Raw genomic sequence first — 18,340 nt, 5'->3', positions numbered from 1 at the left:
TTAATTGTAAGACATCGAAGGCAGCTTAATAATGTACAAAATATTTGTTAAGGAACATTACACAGTGATTAATTGCTGACTTAACCAACAAAATGCGAATACCACTCATAACAATTTAGATATCTATACAGTACAAGAGATACGAGATGGGTGATTTCCCCGAAACAAAAAACAAACAAACAAAGAACTGTTTTTCAATATTTGTTACTTTGTGTACATATTACTTGTTAAACAGTCAAGTGAGTAATTGTGTTGGAATAAGTTGTAACGGTATGACGTAAGATGGATATTCCTTGGCAAAATTCACTAGCTATATGGTTACCGTTTCCCGTTGTCGCAACGGTAAGTATTTACTGTGTTTTAAATCTTTCGATGAAAGTTGTAACTTATTTATGTATTTACCCTCGCGCGACGGGGCAACGATAGGTCGATAGTTGTTATACCACATGTGTTCTGTTCCATACACCTCGAGCTCGCTTACGAGTTGCCATGTGTGTAACTTTAAGAGTAATTTTTTAAGAGTTTTTTTTTTGTTTTATGTGTGGCTGATAATTTGGACAACCCATTAGTGACCACTGAGTTGAAACAATTGCTGAGTTGTTACCAAAAAAACAACATAAGTTCACAATAATAGCATCAACATACCTTGAACCCATTACCTCCGTGTTATAGACAGGCTATCCACTGTGCCACATTGTCTGAATGTCCAATAAATCTCTATTTTAAATTATACAGCTTGTTTTAGTACTTTCTATCTCTTATGTGTATCATTATATTTTTCCAATTTTTATATTTTCCATTCTATATATTTTTAATTCTACATTTTGTTCTAGTACTTTTCATATCCTAGCTCATACTATGTGTTTCACTATATTTTTAAATTTTTATATATTTTCGGTTACTTTCTATATATTTTAAATTCTACAGGTTGTTCTGGTCCTTTCTATCTCCTACTATGTGTATCACCTTAGCAGTGCCAGATGTTCGATAGTGTGTGGAGTGGCTTTTGCCCTACTAACTACTATACCCATCCTGCTTGTAGTTCTGATCTTAACTGACATATTTTTCGTCTCCTCGACTAAATCAAACATGGGCATTAAACAGGTATAAGTATGTTTCAAGCTTGTATGTCGCTCGGTTTTTTAGGGCAAGTAAAGAATCCTTCCCCTTCGCTATGCTATGTGCTTACCCCTAACCACTAACACTGAAATAGTAAACCCTATAACCACTGACCCCTAACCCAAATTCTGACACTTCCCACCAGCCTAATCTGTAATGTACCAGAGAATTTTTCGCCAGTGTCATTTTTTATTATAAATCTTACCCTCCTTTGTTATTACTACAAAAAAGAGACAAACTAAATTAAAATATAAAGTGTCTCTTCAAGGCATATTATTATTCATAAAATGTACGCCCTGTTAAAAAAAAACGGTACAGTAAGTTAGAACTTCTGTACCGTTAGTTTTTTTAAATAAAACCAAAGCAATGTTAACTAATGCAATATAATTTGCATTCATTTTAATTTTTATGTGTACCAATTCTTGGGCCGAATTTTTTTACCAATTTCTTTTTTAATTTTTTAATAAATCTGATTTGTTTTCAACTTTAATCACTTAAATTTGTTACAGGCATGGGCTACAAATCAATCTATTGCAAAAATGGAAGAGATGCTGCTGTTTACTTATTATGGTAAACAAATTTTACCTAGTTAGTTTTCTATCTGTATGCCAACTGTTTGAAACCAATTTTTACACTCTCTAACTTTTTGTGCATAAAATAATAAAAATTCAATGCATTTTCGATTTTGCTAGATTTTAAAAAATATTAGTTTCTATAATTTTTTTAAAAAATACAAAATTTTATATTTTTCGATTTTCCATCATTTAAAATTTTTTTTTTTTGAAATGTAAAACTAAGATGCCATATGTGGTTTATCTGTTAACATATTTTTGTATCTCAGGTGTTTATGGCTTGTTGCTGTTGTTGTTGGTCATCATTTTCCCAATAACTTATTTTTCATACCAAGCTATTAGGACAGCTGAATCTTCTAGATGGGTAAGTAAAATAATACTCGAATAATTTTTTACATTTTAGAAAGAAGTATAACTTAGTTGTTAGGTGCTTGCATTGTAACCTAAGGGTACCGGGTCCGAAGCATGTTACTGCTACCATTGTGGTCGTATAGAACAGACCGGCGCCATAGCACAGTTGGTTAGTGTGCCTGCATAATAACCCATAGGTTATGGGTTCAAGTTTCTTCGCTGCTACCATTGTCGACGTACTTGTCTTTGAGAAAGATACTGCACAGACATTGCTTGAACCCGGTGGTCGCTATTAGGTTGTAGCAGTTTGGTAGTAGGGGTGATGGGCCACCTCTGGACCAAATCTCAGGTCCCCCTGTGACCCCCCCTTGTATCTGCCCCTGAATAATTACCACAGAATTTTTATTTTCAGAATATTTTTCGGGGTCTTATGTGTTCGTTGTTTCCTATGGTGGTACTGGTGGCTATTATCATTGTCAGGTAAATCATCTGTTTAAAACTATTAAAAATAATATTATGTTTTTTTTATACCAGAATCTCTATTGTTGTTTTCTGAATTTTTATTTTTGTTTGGGTAAAACATAGATTTTCGGTTTCTGTTTTGTGGAAACTAAATTAAAAAGCTTGAACTTTTATTTTACATAATATACCTTGTAATATTCCATGCCTTCTTGGTATATATTGATGGTTTTGGTTTTTAAGGTAGGTGCCATGATACACTGTTTCAGAAGCTTTTGGTTATTACAGTGTAAGTTTTTTTTTTTGAATGAATAAAATTTATTTGGTCTCTTCGGTCACGATAACGAAGAACAAGAGAGTTGATAAAAAGCGAAAAGACGGGTAGTAACGGTAAAACAACAGTTGTTAGGTATAGCTTGTCCAAATTGACACTCATACATAAAAACAAAAAATATTCAAAAATAATCTCGCACAAAGTTACACATTCATAAGCGGTGTATGAGACTAAACACCCGTGTTATAACGACTATCCTTGGCCAGCCATGCGTGGGTAAATACATAAATAAGTTACTCTATTTACTGAAACACTCAAGGGTATTTAGTTTTTATACACCTCTTGCCCGACTGTTGTTGCCCTGTCACGCAAGGGTAAACAAGTTATATTTATTCATTCAAGTACAAACATTTACTGTATATATTAGGGTGGAGTAAGATGGGACACAATACGAATATCCTAATCGTGTTTTAAACAATTAACTACGGTCTATGGAAGTCATTAGGATACGGTTTTATAATTCTTTGAATGTTCTTTGTTTACTACCAAATGGGCGAGAAAATAAAATGAAAAGTGTCCCATTTTCCCCACCCTACTATATACAGGTTTTCTCATGAATAAAAAATGAATGATTAACTTTATACTTTTATTAGTTATTTTTCACCCTATTATATTATTCAAATTCTCAATGATCTTACAGCATAGCATATTCAATGGGAAGTATTCCAGCAAGCGACACAAATACATACAAACAATTGAACTTGATCGGACAACTGGATTTACCATATCGCAGTATGTTTGTATGCTATTTTACCAGCTCTATGCCTCTATATAAAAACAGACCTGGAGCCACTAAAATACTTTTCTGCAAGTTCTAATATTTGAACTGTTTTGATATTTTGTTTTGAAAATTTACTAATTGTTTAAAATGTATTTAATTTTTTTAATAGTAAAAAATTATTTTTTTGGCAATTATATTTTGTTTTGAAGTTTTTCATTTTATAAGCAAGCACAAGGTGTATGAAAGAGGTCACCTATGGTAACAACGTATGTCGTTACCCTGCCATGTGAGGATAAATAGTTGACATTCATACATAAATATGAAAAGGGGACTACTTACCAAATTTCACTGACATTTTCTTTTTATTCTCCAAGAAATTGAAGATGGTTTGATTTCGGCAATAAATTGTGTTTTATTGATCGGGATGATTCACTGCATAATATACACTGTAAGTTGCTTGTATATAACAATATATGCTATAACAATATTCACTGTATAATATATAGTAGGGCGGGGTAAGATCGGACACCTTTACCACATAATATCCAAATATTCTAATTCTAAATAATTTTCCAGGCATTTGGAATGGCAATCCTGCCTGTTAATTTAGTTAAAGGGCGTCCTAATGATGATAGAGAGCAACAAGGCATAGAGGAATCTCTTGCACAAATAAATCAACAGATCGAAGATATTTCAGATCAAGCGGTATATGAAATAAACAAACATTTTTAAATTTCAGATTTTTAAAAATTTTTGGAAGTTTAGTTTATATTATTACCTAAAAAAACATTAAAAAAAATTTAAAAAAATAATACGAATTAGCAGAAAAAAAACAATGGTCTTTAGAGTTCCCTTTTTAAAGATATATGTACATAATATTGTTTTTTGCCAATAATAGCAAATATGTCTAGTTTGTTAGGGTGCTTGTGCCACAACCTAAGGATATCGGGTTCAACGCCAAGTGATGCTACTATTGTGGGCGTGTGTATTTAGATATGTAAGCTGTTGTCTTGTCCAAGGACACATACGCCCGCAATGGTAGCAGTGTCAAGCCTTGAACCTGTAACCACTGGGCAACTTGCACGTCACTAACATGAATAAATATGTCATTTTATGGATAAATATGTCATACCATGGATAGATATGTCATTTTATGGATAAATATGTCATTTTTTTACCAGCATCAAGAAAACAGAAATGTCAGCGAAAACGACGAGCAAAGAATTTGTTTTTATTCCAACCAACTTAATCAGCTTCAAATGGAGAGTGAGAACTTACGACATCGAAGTTATTCTTGTTGGACGAGATTGAACATTCTTTTACGACCGTTGCAAGTATGATACACAATGTCTGTTGCCATTATACCATGATGTCTGATATATTGTAGTGGTACAATGGTTATGGGTTTAAAGCACGTCGCAGCTACTGTTGCGGTCCTATGTGTCCTTAGGCAAGACAACCTATTGGTCATTAATGGGTTGTCTAAATCGAACACTCTTTTAACCATTTATATTAAAAATTTAAATACTTGAATGAAAGTAACTTTCGGGACCAAAAAACAGCAGTCGTTAAACATGGGTGTTATGTTTTATACACATCTTGTCAGCTTGCAATTTACCATATAAGTTACTTTGTGGATGATTATGTTTTTGGATTTTTTTATTTTGTTCATGTATGGCTGACAATTTGGACAACCCATTAATGACCACTGGCTTGGAGCAATTGTTGTTAAGTGTCTAAGGACACATACGCCCACAATGACAGCATACTTAACTCTTTTCAGATTACAACCGGAGTCGTCCTTTGTCTGTTCTCATGGCTGATCATTGTCACAATTGTATTAACCAAGTAAGTTGTATAAACACACTGCACACATGTGTCCAGTTTATAAGTAGTCAGCAAGGCAATCATATTTCTTTGTATATATGCCTAAAATATAAAAATATTAAACTATTTTATCGAAAACATTATCTTAAAAGTGATTATTATTGAATTAATTTGTATTTAGTTCTAAAATTTTAAAAAGTTGGCAATGTTCAAAATAAACTAATAATCAAACCAAAAAGTAGTTTTTAAGTATGTTTTTTAAGACCACCTCTTTTTTTATACTGTTTGGGCCAAGTCTGGCCCCATGTCACTTGGCATGTCCTACCTGGCCAAACCCCACTTCCCATGGCTTAAACCCCAGGACCCATGGCATTTCCCATAACCTAAACACAATATATCTTGGCCTGCCCCATTTGGCCTAAATCTCAGGTTCCTTAGATACCATAAAACCTCACACATATAGTGTTTTTTCATTACTTTTTTGCCAACTACCTTTACCAGCATAAATCGATGGATATCTTCATATGGAAGCAACACTGGATACCTAGCTGATAAATACATTGTCCCTAATCCTGTATATGAGTTGTTGCTGCTATGTCATGGGGTAAGTATAGATTAAAAGTAACTTGTCTATAGATTAAAAGTAACACCTCATGCCAGCTTACGAGTTACCATGTATGTTACTTAGTGAGTGAATATTTTTTAGGGATTTTTTTTGTTTCAGACAAATTGTAGAACTCATAATGTGATATGATATCTGTGGAGACTAAGTAAAGTAAATAATTTCTATAAGTTTAGAGCGCTCGCCTCTAAACTGCAGGATACGGGTTCGAGGCTTGTTGCTGTTGTTTCCATTGAGGGCTTATGTGTCCATGAGCAAGATACTTTGCTCCAACCATCACTGATGGGTTGTCTAAAATGTAGCCATACATAGAATAATGAAAAATTTAAACAAAACGATCACACACAAACTTACATGTACGGTAACTTGTAAGCAGGAACAAAACACTCTTTATTATTATAACGACTATCATTGCCTGGCCATGCGAGAATGAATAAGTCACATTTAATATAATGCTATTTTCACAAGGCTTTTCCAATTCACTATGTCTTACTTGGAGGGATTCTGTTTTACTTTGCATTTAGTACCATGGTTGGTATGAAGCATCTCGGTCTGTGGTTTTTCTGGATAAGGGTGAGTTATAATATATAAGAAGAAGGGGAAGGATGGAACACTGTATTCTATTTTTTGGTCCCTTTTGGTAGTAAACAAAGAACATTCAAAGAGTTATAAAATCGTATTCTCACGGCTCCCATAGACTGTTGTCATTTGTTTAAAACACGATGAGGATGTTATGTGCTAAAAGTGTCCCATCTTCCCCAACCTTACTATATATAACTTTTTTCGTCTGTTCGATTACGGTAGCGAATATTTACATATATTGTAACAAAAACACAGGACATAGCGACAAAACAACAGCTGTTAAAACACGCTTACAGTAAAAACAATTTACATTTAGTTGAAAGAAAGTTATTTGTATAATTTGTTTTTTGTTACAAATTCATATCTGCAGGTTCACAGTTTAAGAAAGAACAACACCCTTCCCCATGCTCTGTTATACAGCAGTTTTATATTTGCTACTGTGGTCATGTATTCTATATCTTTGGTGTATTCTATTGCACCACAGTATGCAATGTACGGAACACAAACTTATCAGGTGAATATGCATTTGTTGCTTGGGTATTTGCAATGAAGAAACATTATAAGGATTGCTGTTACTCCACCACATTAAATAAGTCACAATTTTTAGACGTAAAAAACTGGTGTTTGAGGTACAATAAATAAGTCACATTCTTATATAACATTAGAGGTAAAAAAACTGGTGTTTGGGAAATGTAGATTCACAAAGAGTAAGCCCCACATGACACATTGTCCAATATAGCTAAATAGGATTTTCGAACCTCTTAAAAATTACTGAACTTCCGTACCAATATGTTTACACCACCATGTAGACTTATTCTGACGCTGTAGCACAGTTGGTTAGAATAATCTCCCACAAAGTAACATACTTGGTAACTTGTAAGCTGGCACGAGGTGTATGAAACAGAACACCCATGTTTAACGACTGTCATTTTCCGACCACGCGAGAACAAAGTAAGTTATATTTATTTACTCAATACAATAAACCAATCCCTTTTCAGGTTGAAACCCAGCTTAATTGGACGACTGTTGCAATGGAAAACTCATTGAACTCTTTGAAGCCATGTACCTTGGAATCACCAGCAGGTTACTAGTTGTTCAGGGGCTGTTGTAAAAACTGTTTTTTCACTATTAAGTGTAAAAATATGAATGAATGCAACTTACTTTGTTCTTGTGTGGTTGCAAAACAACAGTCTTTATAACACCAGTGTTCCGTTTCATACATCTCGTGCCCGCTTCCAACTTACCATTTACGTAACTTTGTGACAAATAGGTTAGAGCTCTGTGCTATGTCACCGATAGATAACAAGTTGTTTTAATTATTCTATCTTTTTTAGATGAGTGTACAATGACAAGGTTCATGTCATTTCAAGTCAAATTCTTCTACAGAATGTGGGTGTTTGGTGCGGTTTTCTACTCTAGCAACTGGCTTTTAGTTTTGGTATGTAACTTATTAGTGCAAAGATACCAAAAATCTTACCCAAGTGAAAATAATTATACCCCAAAAAGATTGTATTTGCTAATAGGCATGCAATGAAAACTACCATGACAAAAGCAAGCCATTGGTATACTTTAATTCTATCCTATATACACCAGTGGTAGTTCGCCAGATATATTACTATTTTATATCAGTAACTGCAAGATATCAAAAGACAGCAGCAAAGTTACCTACATTTTTTTCATAATTACATTTTCATTAAAAGTCGACCAGGCCAAAAATTTGTTTATAAAAATTTACCGGTCCACGCTAGGACAAATAATTTAATGAAAGATTTCTCCGTCTTGCAGGTATTTGTAATTGGCTTTTTTGTCTCGGTCGTCCGATTCCGGAAAACAGCAGCCGAGAATTTACTGAATCAAATGCGAAGTGAAAGCCAAGAACACTTGGTTCAAAGTTAAAACAAAATATTTTGTGGAATTTTATTCAGTCATAAAAAGTTGCACGTTTTAATGTCGATGTTTTAATGTCAATAAAATTGGCCATTTCATGTACAGTGTATTTCTTTTATCATCGAGAAGTTTAACCTTTGAAGATTATAAAACCTGTAACATAAGTACGGTGAATATTTTTAAGGTTAATGAAAATTTGCTTTGATACAACATATTTAAGTTTCTTCAGATTATTTCCCAAGTTCGTCATACATAAATGTCGTAGTGCAAAATGTCATCATAAGAAACTTAACCAATGTATAAAAAATATAGTAGGGTGGAATAAGATGGGACACCTTTACAACATAATACCCAATCACCAGATCGTATTTATACAATTAACGGAGTCGTTAGAATAAGGTTGTATAATCTTTTTTAAACATTTTTTTGTTTACTAATAAATGGGAGGAACAAACAAAATTAAACGGTGTCCCATCTTCCTCCATCCTGATATTATAAAACTTACCTTTTTTTTCAAACAGTTCTGAAATTACACAGATGCTCATTTCTGTGAAAAAAAACAACATTTTTGTGAGGTTTTCGTATATTCCAGTAATGGTAGTTTATCAGTGATGTAAAAATGCTCAGAATAAATGAGTATCAATCGTTAGGTCTCGTCATACATACAGTAAGACAGGGCAAGTCAATTTTCATCAAAGCAATCAAATAGTTGGATAGAAATATAAACATTAAAATACATACCTTTAACAAAGAGAAAATCACCATCACGTGACCGAAAATCTGTGTTAGAAAATTAGGAGTAATTAACTCAGTAATGTTTTTTATTTGGGAAAACATGCCAACTCTGGCATAAATCTTGGGCAGTATTAACTTAATATCACAGAAAAACTGTGTAAAAAAATGGATTTTTTTTATTCCGGGAAATAGACAACTCCGGCATAACTTTTAGGTAATTGTTTTCCAGAGCTATAAATTGGGTAATTTTTCTGTTTTTTATTTTTGGGGCAAATGGGCCAACTGTGGCATAAATTGTTTCTCTCATATCAGTAAGAATAGCTTATTATATAAACTACACAATGGTTCAGAGAGAAAATTGTTCTCGCACATTTCTGGCCATAGCTTGGCACATAACAGCCAACATGGAATCCTATATGCTTGGTTTGGGAGCTTTTATTCTGTACTAATGTAATACCAGGGATAATGGGTCAATCCTACCCGAAAATGCCATGGGACCTTACCCACATAGAATAGAAACGTACATACCTTTGAACTAAAGAAGGACCACATTTTTCAAGTGTTTTCATAAATAAAGTTCACTTAAAGAACTGAGTCTGAGTCTGTCTGTAAAAGAAGCTTTTTTTAAAAAAAATTCAGCTCGAAAAAAATTTAAAAATATTAAAAATTTAATAAACCACTCAGAATGAAGAAATGGGTATCACCATTATATGGTCTGTCCTGTTGAGCTTAGGATAGGTTCATCATTGTGGTTTGTATTTAATATATAGCAGTGGATAATGCATTAGTAAGCTGTAATAAAAAAGTGGCATACCAACAAGAAAAATCAAAATTTGTGTATTAATAGAAATGCTCAAATATTAACCAAAGTACATTTTTGAAATTTCATGCATTTTTGGATGACCAAATTATTTTTAATCCAGCAGGTTTTTTTACACGCACTTTTTTCATTAGGAGTTTCGTTTTTGAAACTTGGGTGGTATCTTTAGATTACATTTGAGCAACTATCTATTTACAAATTTTCGTTGGTATGCCACTTTTAAATCATTACCAAAAAACACAGTTTTGATAAATTCGCACTTATTAATGGTATACATACCTTTTAATTATAGTGACACCAAAATGAAGACGGATTGCATCTGTAAAAAAGAAAGGGTTTCAAAAAATCCTAGGAGTAAAATCATTAATTATATGTTAAACATTAACCACTCAGAATGAAGAAATGGGTATCACCATTACATGGTCTGTCCTGTTGAGCTTAGGATAGGTTCATCATTGTGGTTTGTATTTAATATATGGTGGGGATAGATAGGACACCTTTAGCACATATTTAAATATTCTGATCATGCTTTAAACAATTACCAATAGTCTATGGGAACCGTTAGGATACAGTTTTATAATTCTATGAATGTTCTTTGTTTACGACCAAATAGGATGACAAAATATGATAAAAAGGCGTCCCACTTTCTTTGCCCTACTGTATAAATAGTGTATGAAATACTGGTTATATATTATATAACACAATTTTAAATATAAGTAACTCCGCATACCTATCCATATATTAAACTTGCTTTGAAGTTTCTCATTTCTAGCTCTGCTATCTGAAATTTTTTAGAAATTTAGAATAAATGCAGCAATTAACACTAGTTTATATCAACATGGCAAAAATTTTAATCAGCGACTCTAGTCATCTTCACTGAATGCTCAGTGAGAGAGTTAGTTTTCATCATTTCAAATATTTTAATTATAACATACATGATATAATGATTGGTGTTACATATGTATTTAATATGGAGCAACGGTTCCTAAACTTCTATACCATTCCATTTTTAATGTTTGCTCAGTAGCAATTTTTAGAATTTAAATCAGAACTAAACAAAATTTTGTATAAACATACTTTACAAGTGCATTAAACTTGTCAAATTTTATAAAGATAGTCAAAATTTTGAAAATACACCCCAATTTTTTACAATAGGTATATTTCTAGTAAAGAACCACTGCTTTTTAACTTGTAATTCTAAAAATAAACAACTCTACATTAAAACATACCATTCTAGATTTCGATTCTCTGTCCAAAATCAAACTTCAATATTATACCACCTGCAAAACAACGTATAATTTATTATATGCAATTAATACTAGTTTGTATTAATTTAACGAGGTGAAATAATTTGATCAGCGACTCTAGTCATCTTCATTGAATGCTCAGTGAGAGAGTTAAGTTTTCATCATTTCAAATATTGCAGTAGGGGTGGGGTAAGATGGGACACCGTTTCAGTATATTTTCTCATCTCATTTCACCTTTTCATTTAAATTTTCTCATTCCATTTTATTTCTTAGTATATTTTCTCACCATGAACATTTTAAAATTTATATAACTCTGTCCTTAGGACTACCATAGACCGATGTTAATTGTTTAAAACAAGATCAGGATATTCAAATATTAAGTTACTAAAGGTGTTCTATCTTACCCCACAGTACTATATGATAAAAATTATAACATAAACGTACTTGTTTCTTGTGGTTTCTGCCGCTCAAATCTGGAAATCTGAAAATGTCATTTCTAATATTACTTTAAAAATCAGCGTAAATTTGAAATTAGTTTCTAGATTAAACAGCTACAATTCAACTTTTAAACCCATATTAGCATAAAAGGAGACAACTTGGTTAAATGTATGAAAGACGATATGAGGAAACATAAAATGCCCCCTAATTTGTCACTCTCACTCTTTATGGCATCAATGTGCCCAAAAAACTTAATGAAACAAGTTTTTGGTTATCAGATGATGCAGAAAATAATAGAACACAACTTTTTTTAAAAATTAGACAGAAGAACACACAGGTTATTTTTTATTTTTAGTTTTTTAAATTACAGTTACCTTTGAGTCCCAATAAGCTTGAACTTGAACTTTCTCTCTAAATTGCAATGAGTAGATTAGTTAAATGTCCTTACATGAACAAACTTATGTGTGATTATACCATGTCAAATAACCCAATAAATTCAAAGTATAAAAATAAACAAGAATATTGAAAAACTTTTGCCCTTAAAAAAAACAATAATTTATAAAAGGATTTGGGTAAAATTGAATTAGTTTTTAAAATTTGGTTAAGTGATTACTTTCCAAAAGAAAAAAATGTTTAAAAAGCACCAGTTAAGGTGAAAAGATAGGAAAAAATTTGCTTTGAATTTGATCACTGGGTTAAATATATTAGTGTTGCTTCCTCAGTTAGTTAAGCTTATAATAACAAATTATCAGCAGTTTGTTTCTAAGACGGGGAAAGAAAGTTTTTCATCATTGAAAGCAACGAGTAGTCAAAAAGTTAAAGAAATCAATGTTTGAATTTAATGTTACCTTGGACAGATGGACGTTTGTTTCTTTACAAAACTGCTAACATTGCTGCAACTGTTGAATAAAGTTGGAAATTAGTTGAGAAACACACTAATGGAAGTTAACTACAAAACATAGAATTTCTATTATTTTTAAACTCAATTACAAGATTTTCGTTAACTTTATATACTTTAAACAATTTTATGTATTCTAAAGTCAGCCAAGACTCGAGAATGTTTAAAAACTAATAATGAAATTATGGAACTATTCTTGTTAGTCAAAAAGTTAACAATTTATCGCTTTCAATTTGGTCATTGGGTTTTAATCACTGGGTTATATATATTAGTGTTGCTTCCTCAGTTAGTTGAGCTTATAATAATAAATTATCAGCAGTTTGTTTCTAAGACGGGGAAAGAAAGTTTTTCATCATTGAAAGCAACGAGTAGTCAAAGGTAAATATATTAAATTCAATATTACCTTGCATGGATGGGCAGTTTCTTTCTCTACAGAACCGCTAGCATTAATCTGTTAAATAATGTTAGAAATTAGTTGAATGAAAACACCCATTTTATGTTGATTTGTTAAAACAGTAGTGGCCAAATTTGCTTTATTATAATGTACCTAACACGAGGCTTGATTTTTTGAATGATAAATTCAACATAACAGAACTAAATAGCAAAATCTAAAGCAATGGTTTGGCCACCATTAAAAATAAAAGCCACCTCAGTTTAGTTGAGCTTAAAATAATTGATTTTCATCAGTTTTGTTTAAGACGGGGAAAGAAGGTTTTCATCATAGATGGATTGAGTAGTAAGATAACGAAACAGAACTTACTTTGTATGTTTTGCAGCTTGGTTGAGAAAACCTAACGAAAAGAATGAAATTTGAGTATTAATGTAGAATTAGAAAACATTTATTGGAAATAAATACAATACAGAACGGTAAGAGTATTAAACTAATACAAAACACATGGAAAAAACTGTTTCATTACAAATCCAATACAGAACAGAGTAAAAAACAGTATAAACTATAAATTTTATATTCTACATTAACAATTTGACTGGATTAAAAACTTATTTAATATTTTATTGAGATTTAAACCATTTTGATTCAAGATTAAATACAACTTAGGTGACGGAAGTTTTTTAGAAATTTATTTCAAAATCCGTAATGTACAAATACCAACATTAAGACTTTACCTTTTTTTAGTGTTTGCTATAAATGTTTTATCTGCTGCCCTTTACAACTAGTTACCATAAAGATGAGGTTTTGTTGTTTCAATTGAAGGTTGTCACCATTTTTTAAAATCTTTTTTGTTTCCGATTTTGTAAGTGGAGTCTTTTTCATAATTGTGTTCAGGAGTGAAACAAATATTATAAAAGCTTTTTTATTTACAACATTTAGATAATAATACAAAACGCTTTTCAAAATGACGTTATTGACAGTTTTTAACTTTGAAGATTGCTGTTTCAGTTTTTATTGATAGTTTTCCTTATTTAAAATGCTACCATTCGCATGGGTTCTTTATATTTTACTGGCAGTGCGTAGTTTTTTGAGAAATATTTTTGCCTGAATTTGAGTTTTTGATGATTATAGGGTTAGTTAATATGCTAAGGGTTTCAACATTAGCTCCCATATGCGTCAGTTTATACTGAAAAAGAAAACAGTAAGTTTTAAAATGCATTAATTGCTATACTACACATTAAAATATTAACAATTTAAGTTTTTTTAAGCGTTCAAGTTTTAGGATGAAATTTTCACAAGTTTAAATCTTAGCAGTTCACGGACAATTGTCTTCAAATACGCAATGTTTATAAAGGTTTGAATTTTCCAGCTTACTCAGATGCTACAGACATGAGTGCATTAAGAATAATTCCTTGCCTGAATCATCAAGGCAAGTCTCAATATGGCTTTCCTGCCCCTCTACCACGAGCACCCCCCCGTATTTTACCCCGGTATGCTGGTTTGGCTGGCACGTACGACTCTGCCCCATTTCCATAAGATTCTAAAAATTAAAAAAAATGGTTCAAAAAACTTTCGGAAACTAAAAAAAACATATAAATTAAAGCAGTACAACTTACCATAATCAGCAAAGGTATATGCATCGTAGGAATCTGTTACACCATACGCACTGTAATTGGATAATAAAAAAAGGCATTAGTTACTTACATTGACTGTGATTTTAATGAAATATGTTTAGATAATTGTTTCTCTCATATCAGTAAGAATAGCTTATTATATAAACTATACAATGGTTCAGAGAGAAAATTGTTCTCGCACATTTCTGGCCATAGCTTGGCACATAACAGCCAACATGGAATCCTATATGCTTATCCAACATAGTAAGGTGGGGGGAGATGGGACACCTTAACACCCATATCCAAGTTTCCAGATGATGTTTTAAACAATTAACAACGGTCTATACGAGTTGTAAAATATAATAATTCGTTCTTTATAATTCCTTGTTTATCAACAAATGCGACAAGAAAATCTAATAAAATGGCTCCCCCCTCCGTATTATACAAACATTAATCTTACCCATCAGCATATGATTCATTATAAGCTTCTTCAGTAGCTTGACCATACGGATCATAAGCAGCAGCTTCAGCATATTCACTGTATACGTCATAACCAGCTTCTGCGTATTCTAATGCCTGTGAATTAAAAAGCAATACAAATTTAACCAAAAACTCATAAAAACCAATCATTATTTAAATAAATAATGTATACATGAGAAAAAAACAACTGATTTGAAAACCAAAAAATTTATGTAAAACACTACTTTAACTAGAATGTACCTTTGCCATGTATTTAATTTAATTCCAATTGGAAAAACTTAAAAAGGTTCTAAAATTTCTAAACCGGCATTGATTTTTTAAACTAACAAATTAAAATTAAAAAGCTTGGGCAGATTTAGCTTAAATCTTAGAATTTTGAAGAAATATACCTGATTAACATAAGAATCAGCAGCTTGAATTTGTGCCTTTGGAAATCTTGAAGCTACCGCACCCCTGGCTGCACCTCTCATGCCACCTCGTGTACCACCTGTTATAATACATTGGAATAATTATTATACCTATACAATTGTTATATTATAATCTGAAAGCTTACGGAAGTGTGAAGAAGGTAAATAACTTTTAGGTTTCATAATTTGGTTCATAAATAGCTGAAACTTGGATAAAATATTTCAAATTATGTGCATAACATTAGAAGAGCCTCAGAATAGACATCCTGTGTAACTTTTAATGCATGTTTATACCAAAAAAACAAATGTTATTAAACAACCAAAACATTACCCCGTGCTCCTCTTCCACCCCTTGATGATCCTCTACTTCCAGATGGTGATCCACGAGGAGCCCCTCTTCCTCCACCTCGAACACCACTAGAAATTCAACAATCAAACAAAATGTTTATATTCTATATGGAGGAACTGATACAACCGACAGGCATCACCTCATGCCCACTTACGAGTTACCACAACTTTGTGGCACTTTCTGTGTAAGTTTTATGTCAACTTACCGTGGAGCTCCTCTTCCTGCTCCGCGCATCCCTCCTCCAACTCCAACTGCTCCTCCTCTTGCTTGCAACATGGCTGCTGCTCCAGCCGCGATGTATTCATCCTCATCTTCTACCATGAGGAGTTTGGAAACCTCGGAACATGCTCGCCCGATGCTCATGTAAGCCTATGGACAATAATATTGGTTAAATTGATGAACATCCAAGGTATTTTTTTCAGGGTTTAGCAGAACTCCAGGTTACTAAGCAGACTGGATAATCAGTTTTTTTTTGTGCGGAAGATTGTATTTCATGTTATTAAGCGATTGTTTTGATTATTTAATGTGTCAGTAAGCTTAATTACAAACAACTTGCGTGGATTTTCTTAAAAATAGCAAAATTAAGCAGATTTTTGGGGAAAAATAGATTACTGCTAGGTGTGTGGACCAGTATGAACTGTATACAAAAAAAAGAACAATTACAGTTTTTAATTAACAGATCTAAAACAAACTAATTACAAATACTGGCTTACCTGATCAACAGATCCTATTGCACTAATCCTTACATGGAGAGGATATTTTAGATGGTTGTATTTTACATCGCTGCTGTTTGCTAATTCTTCAGCCTTCAATTAAAAAAATATTAAGAAAGTGCCTTTTACAGAATCATTAGTTTTTATACCTTTTTCTTATCCCGTAATGACCCTTTGCCCAGAATCGCGATTCTAGTATTTGTGACTTCCTGGATTCCCTTTAACGTTGAACCCCCGGGTCCGATTAATCGCCCGATAAAATTGACACGAGGAAACTCGTTAACAGGGATTCGAATATTGCATTCCACTTTGGGGTATTTGTCGTCGTAAATATTGAACATTTTCGGGTCATTGGAGTTGTTTGATGGTTTGGCAGGTGGGGGTGGGTTTTTAATCTTTTCAATTTCTGTAGAAGTTATGGGAATACAAGTAAAACTTAACTGGTGAATTTTTGTTTAATATAATCTTGTTCCATTACTATGAAACAGTTTTATTTAGCTTAGTGGTATTTTTTTTTTAAGCGGAGGACAAAGGAACGCGCTTACAGCAACTTCATGTGTCGCTTGTTTTTGCAAAAAGCCAATTCTTTGAAAATTTGGACAACACTAAAAGGAGGGACGTAGGAAGAAAGGGAAACTGATTACTAAAAAAGAGGGACGGAGGAAAACAATGCACTTGCTTAAACCCCCATGGGCTAAGGGGAGTGGTTGAAAACTAGTAGAGGAAAACTATTCAAAAATAGTTTAGAGGGTAAAAACAATTTTTACCCAATTTCCCACCACCCCTTCACTTATTTGGGGTAAAAACTCAGGCCCTCCTTTTTGTGTTGTACAAGATGTTTTAAACTTTTGAGCAAAACATTGACTTATTTGCAAATTTGTATTTTGTGTAGAAGAATAGTTTTTTGACCACATTTAAAAAAGCATTTTGAGGTACCCGACCAAAAGTTGGTTAGTTGAAACTCTCTTGGTCAATTATTGGGTGTGGCTACCTATTTTTAAGATATGGTTAAATATCGATTGTGGTTGAATTAATCAAAATATCCACAACCTTGCGCAAATTGAAGATTTATTATGCACCATACACATTCCATTACACTAAATGACATCAACTTTAAAATAGCCAACAGGATTCTTCACTAGCACTAAAAACTTTTTGTAAAAGTAACATTTACTAACCAGAAGATATTAAACGAACAGCATGAACAAACGAAGGGTCAATGCTATCTTTCTCGGCCATTAATTCGGGCAAATATTTCGAATCAACTGGTAAGTCGGTCATTTTCTTTTTGTAACGATTTCACTTTATAGCTGAAAAATAGAATAACCCTAACAAACGAATTAAGAAAAAACAATAAGATACTGTTAGGTTCATAAGACACGGGTGTTTTGGGGCATTTTCAAAGTAAAATTTCGATACGAATGGCCAATACGTTTTCCAAAGTAATTATGAACTAGTAATATCAGTTAGACATACGGAACACTTTTAAAGCAAGATATTCATTACTCCCCAGATAAAAAAAACTCAATTTCTCGAGGCAATACCGTTAAAAATTCACAAGAATAAATAAAATGAACTCACCGCAGAAAACCCAACAACTACGGTGACAGCTTCTTTCAAATGAAGTGAGCCACGAGGAACTGCGGATGGTCGCGCCATTTGATCACGTGTTAAATACATGTTCCTCCGCCCATTACGACAAACTTACCGCTCACTTAAAAGTTTAGCATGTATTTTATTAAATTTTGGAGTAATTTTAATTAAATTACAATTTT

General features: G+C 32.6%; 2 protein-coding genes across 7 annotated transcripts; one reads left to right on the top strand and one right to left on the bottom strand.

Moving 5' to 3' along the window:
• Nucleotides 1-152: 152 nt before the first annotated feature.
• Nucleotides 153-8,572, top strand: LOC149743345 (lysosomal cobalamin transport escort protein LMBD1-like). Its single transcript, XM_089875965.1, has 16 exons — nucleotides 153-342; nucleotides 928-1,104; nucleotides 1,629-1,689; nucleotides 1,961-2,055; nucleotides 2,455-2,522; nucleotides 3,476-3,567; nucleotides 3,931-4,004; nucleotides 4,133-4,261; nucleotides 4,738-4,890; nucleotides 5,340-5,404; nucleotides 5,885-5,987; nucleotides 6,474-6,578; nucleotides 6,958-7,101; nucleotides 7,586-7,670; nucleotides 7,922-8,025; nucleotides 8,373-8,572. The coding sequence occupies exons 1-16, from the start codon at nucleotides 283-285 to the stop codon at nucleotides 8,481-8,483; spliced, it is 1,626 nt and encodes a 541-aa protein (XP_089732091.1). The 5' UTR covers nucleotides 153-282; the 3' UTR covers nucleotides 8,484-8,572.
• On the bottom strand, nucleotides 8,372-18,302 carry LOC149743344 (uncharacterized). Of its 6 annotated transcripts, XR_016384853.1 has the most exons (22): nucleotides 18,147-18,302; nucleotides 17,744-17,875; nucleotides 16,715-16,971; nucleotides 16,566-16,658; nucleotides 16,058-16,221; nucleotides 15,835-15,920; nucleotides 15,486-15,583; nucleotides 15,077-15,192; nucleotides 14,620-14,669; nucleotides 14,420-14,543; nucleotides 13,373-13,403; nucleotides 13,016-13,063; nucleotides 12,563-12,613; nucleotides 12,089-12,125; nucleotides 11,721-11,757; nucleotides 11,259-11,309; nucleotides 10,760-10,810; nucleotides 10,309-10,348; nucleotides 9,738-9,815; nucleotides 9,216-9,254; nucleotides 8,980-9,021; nucleotides 8,372-8,627 (listed from the first exon to the last, which is right to left on the bottom strand). XR_016384853.1 is itself a non-coding variant. In XM_089876024.1 (11 exons), exons 2-10 carry the CDS (start codon nucleotides 17,844-17,846, stop codon nucleotides 14,440-14,442), a joined length of 1,071 nt encoding a protein of 356 aa, XP_089732150.1. In that variant the 5' UTR covers nucleotides 17,847-17,875; nucleotides 18,147-18,302; the 3' UTR covers nucleotides 13,910-14,189; nucleotides 14,420-14,439. The 6 variants fall into 6 exon arrangements, 2 of the variants coding, with proteins under 2 accessions (XP_089732150.1, XP_089732134.1); XR_016384854.1 differs by lacking the exon at nucleotides 12,563-12,613; XR_016384855.1 differs by lacking the exon at nucleotides 13,373-13,403.
• Nucleotides 18,303-18,340: the final 38 nt, after the last annotated feature.

This window comes from Ciona robusta, chromosome 1, assembly GCF_009617815.1.
Source record: "Ciona robusta chromosome 1, ASM961781v2".
Classification (NCBI taxonomy): Eukaryota; Metazoa; Chordata; class Ascidiacea; order Phlebobranchia; family Cionidae; genus Ciona; species Ciona robusta.
Note: the sequence above shows the minus strand (reverse complement) of the source record. Positions and strands in the feature narration are given on the sequence as shown.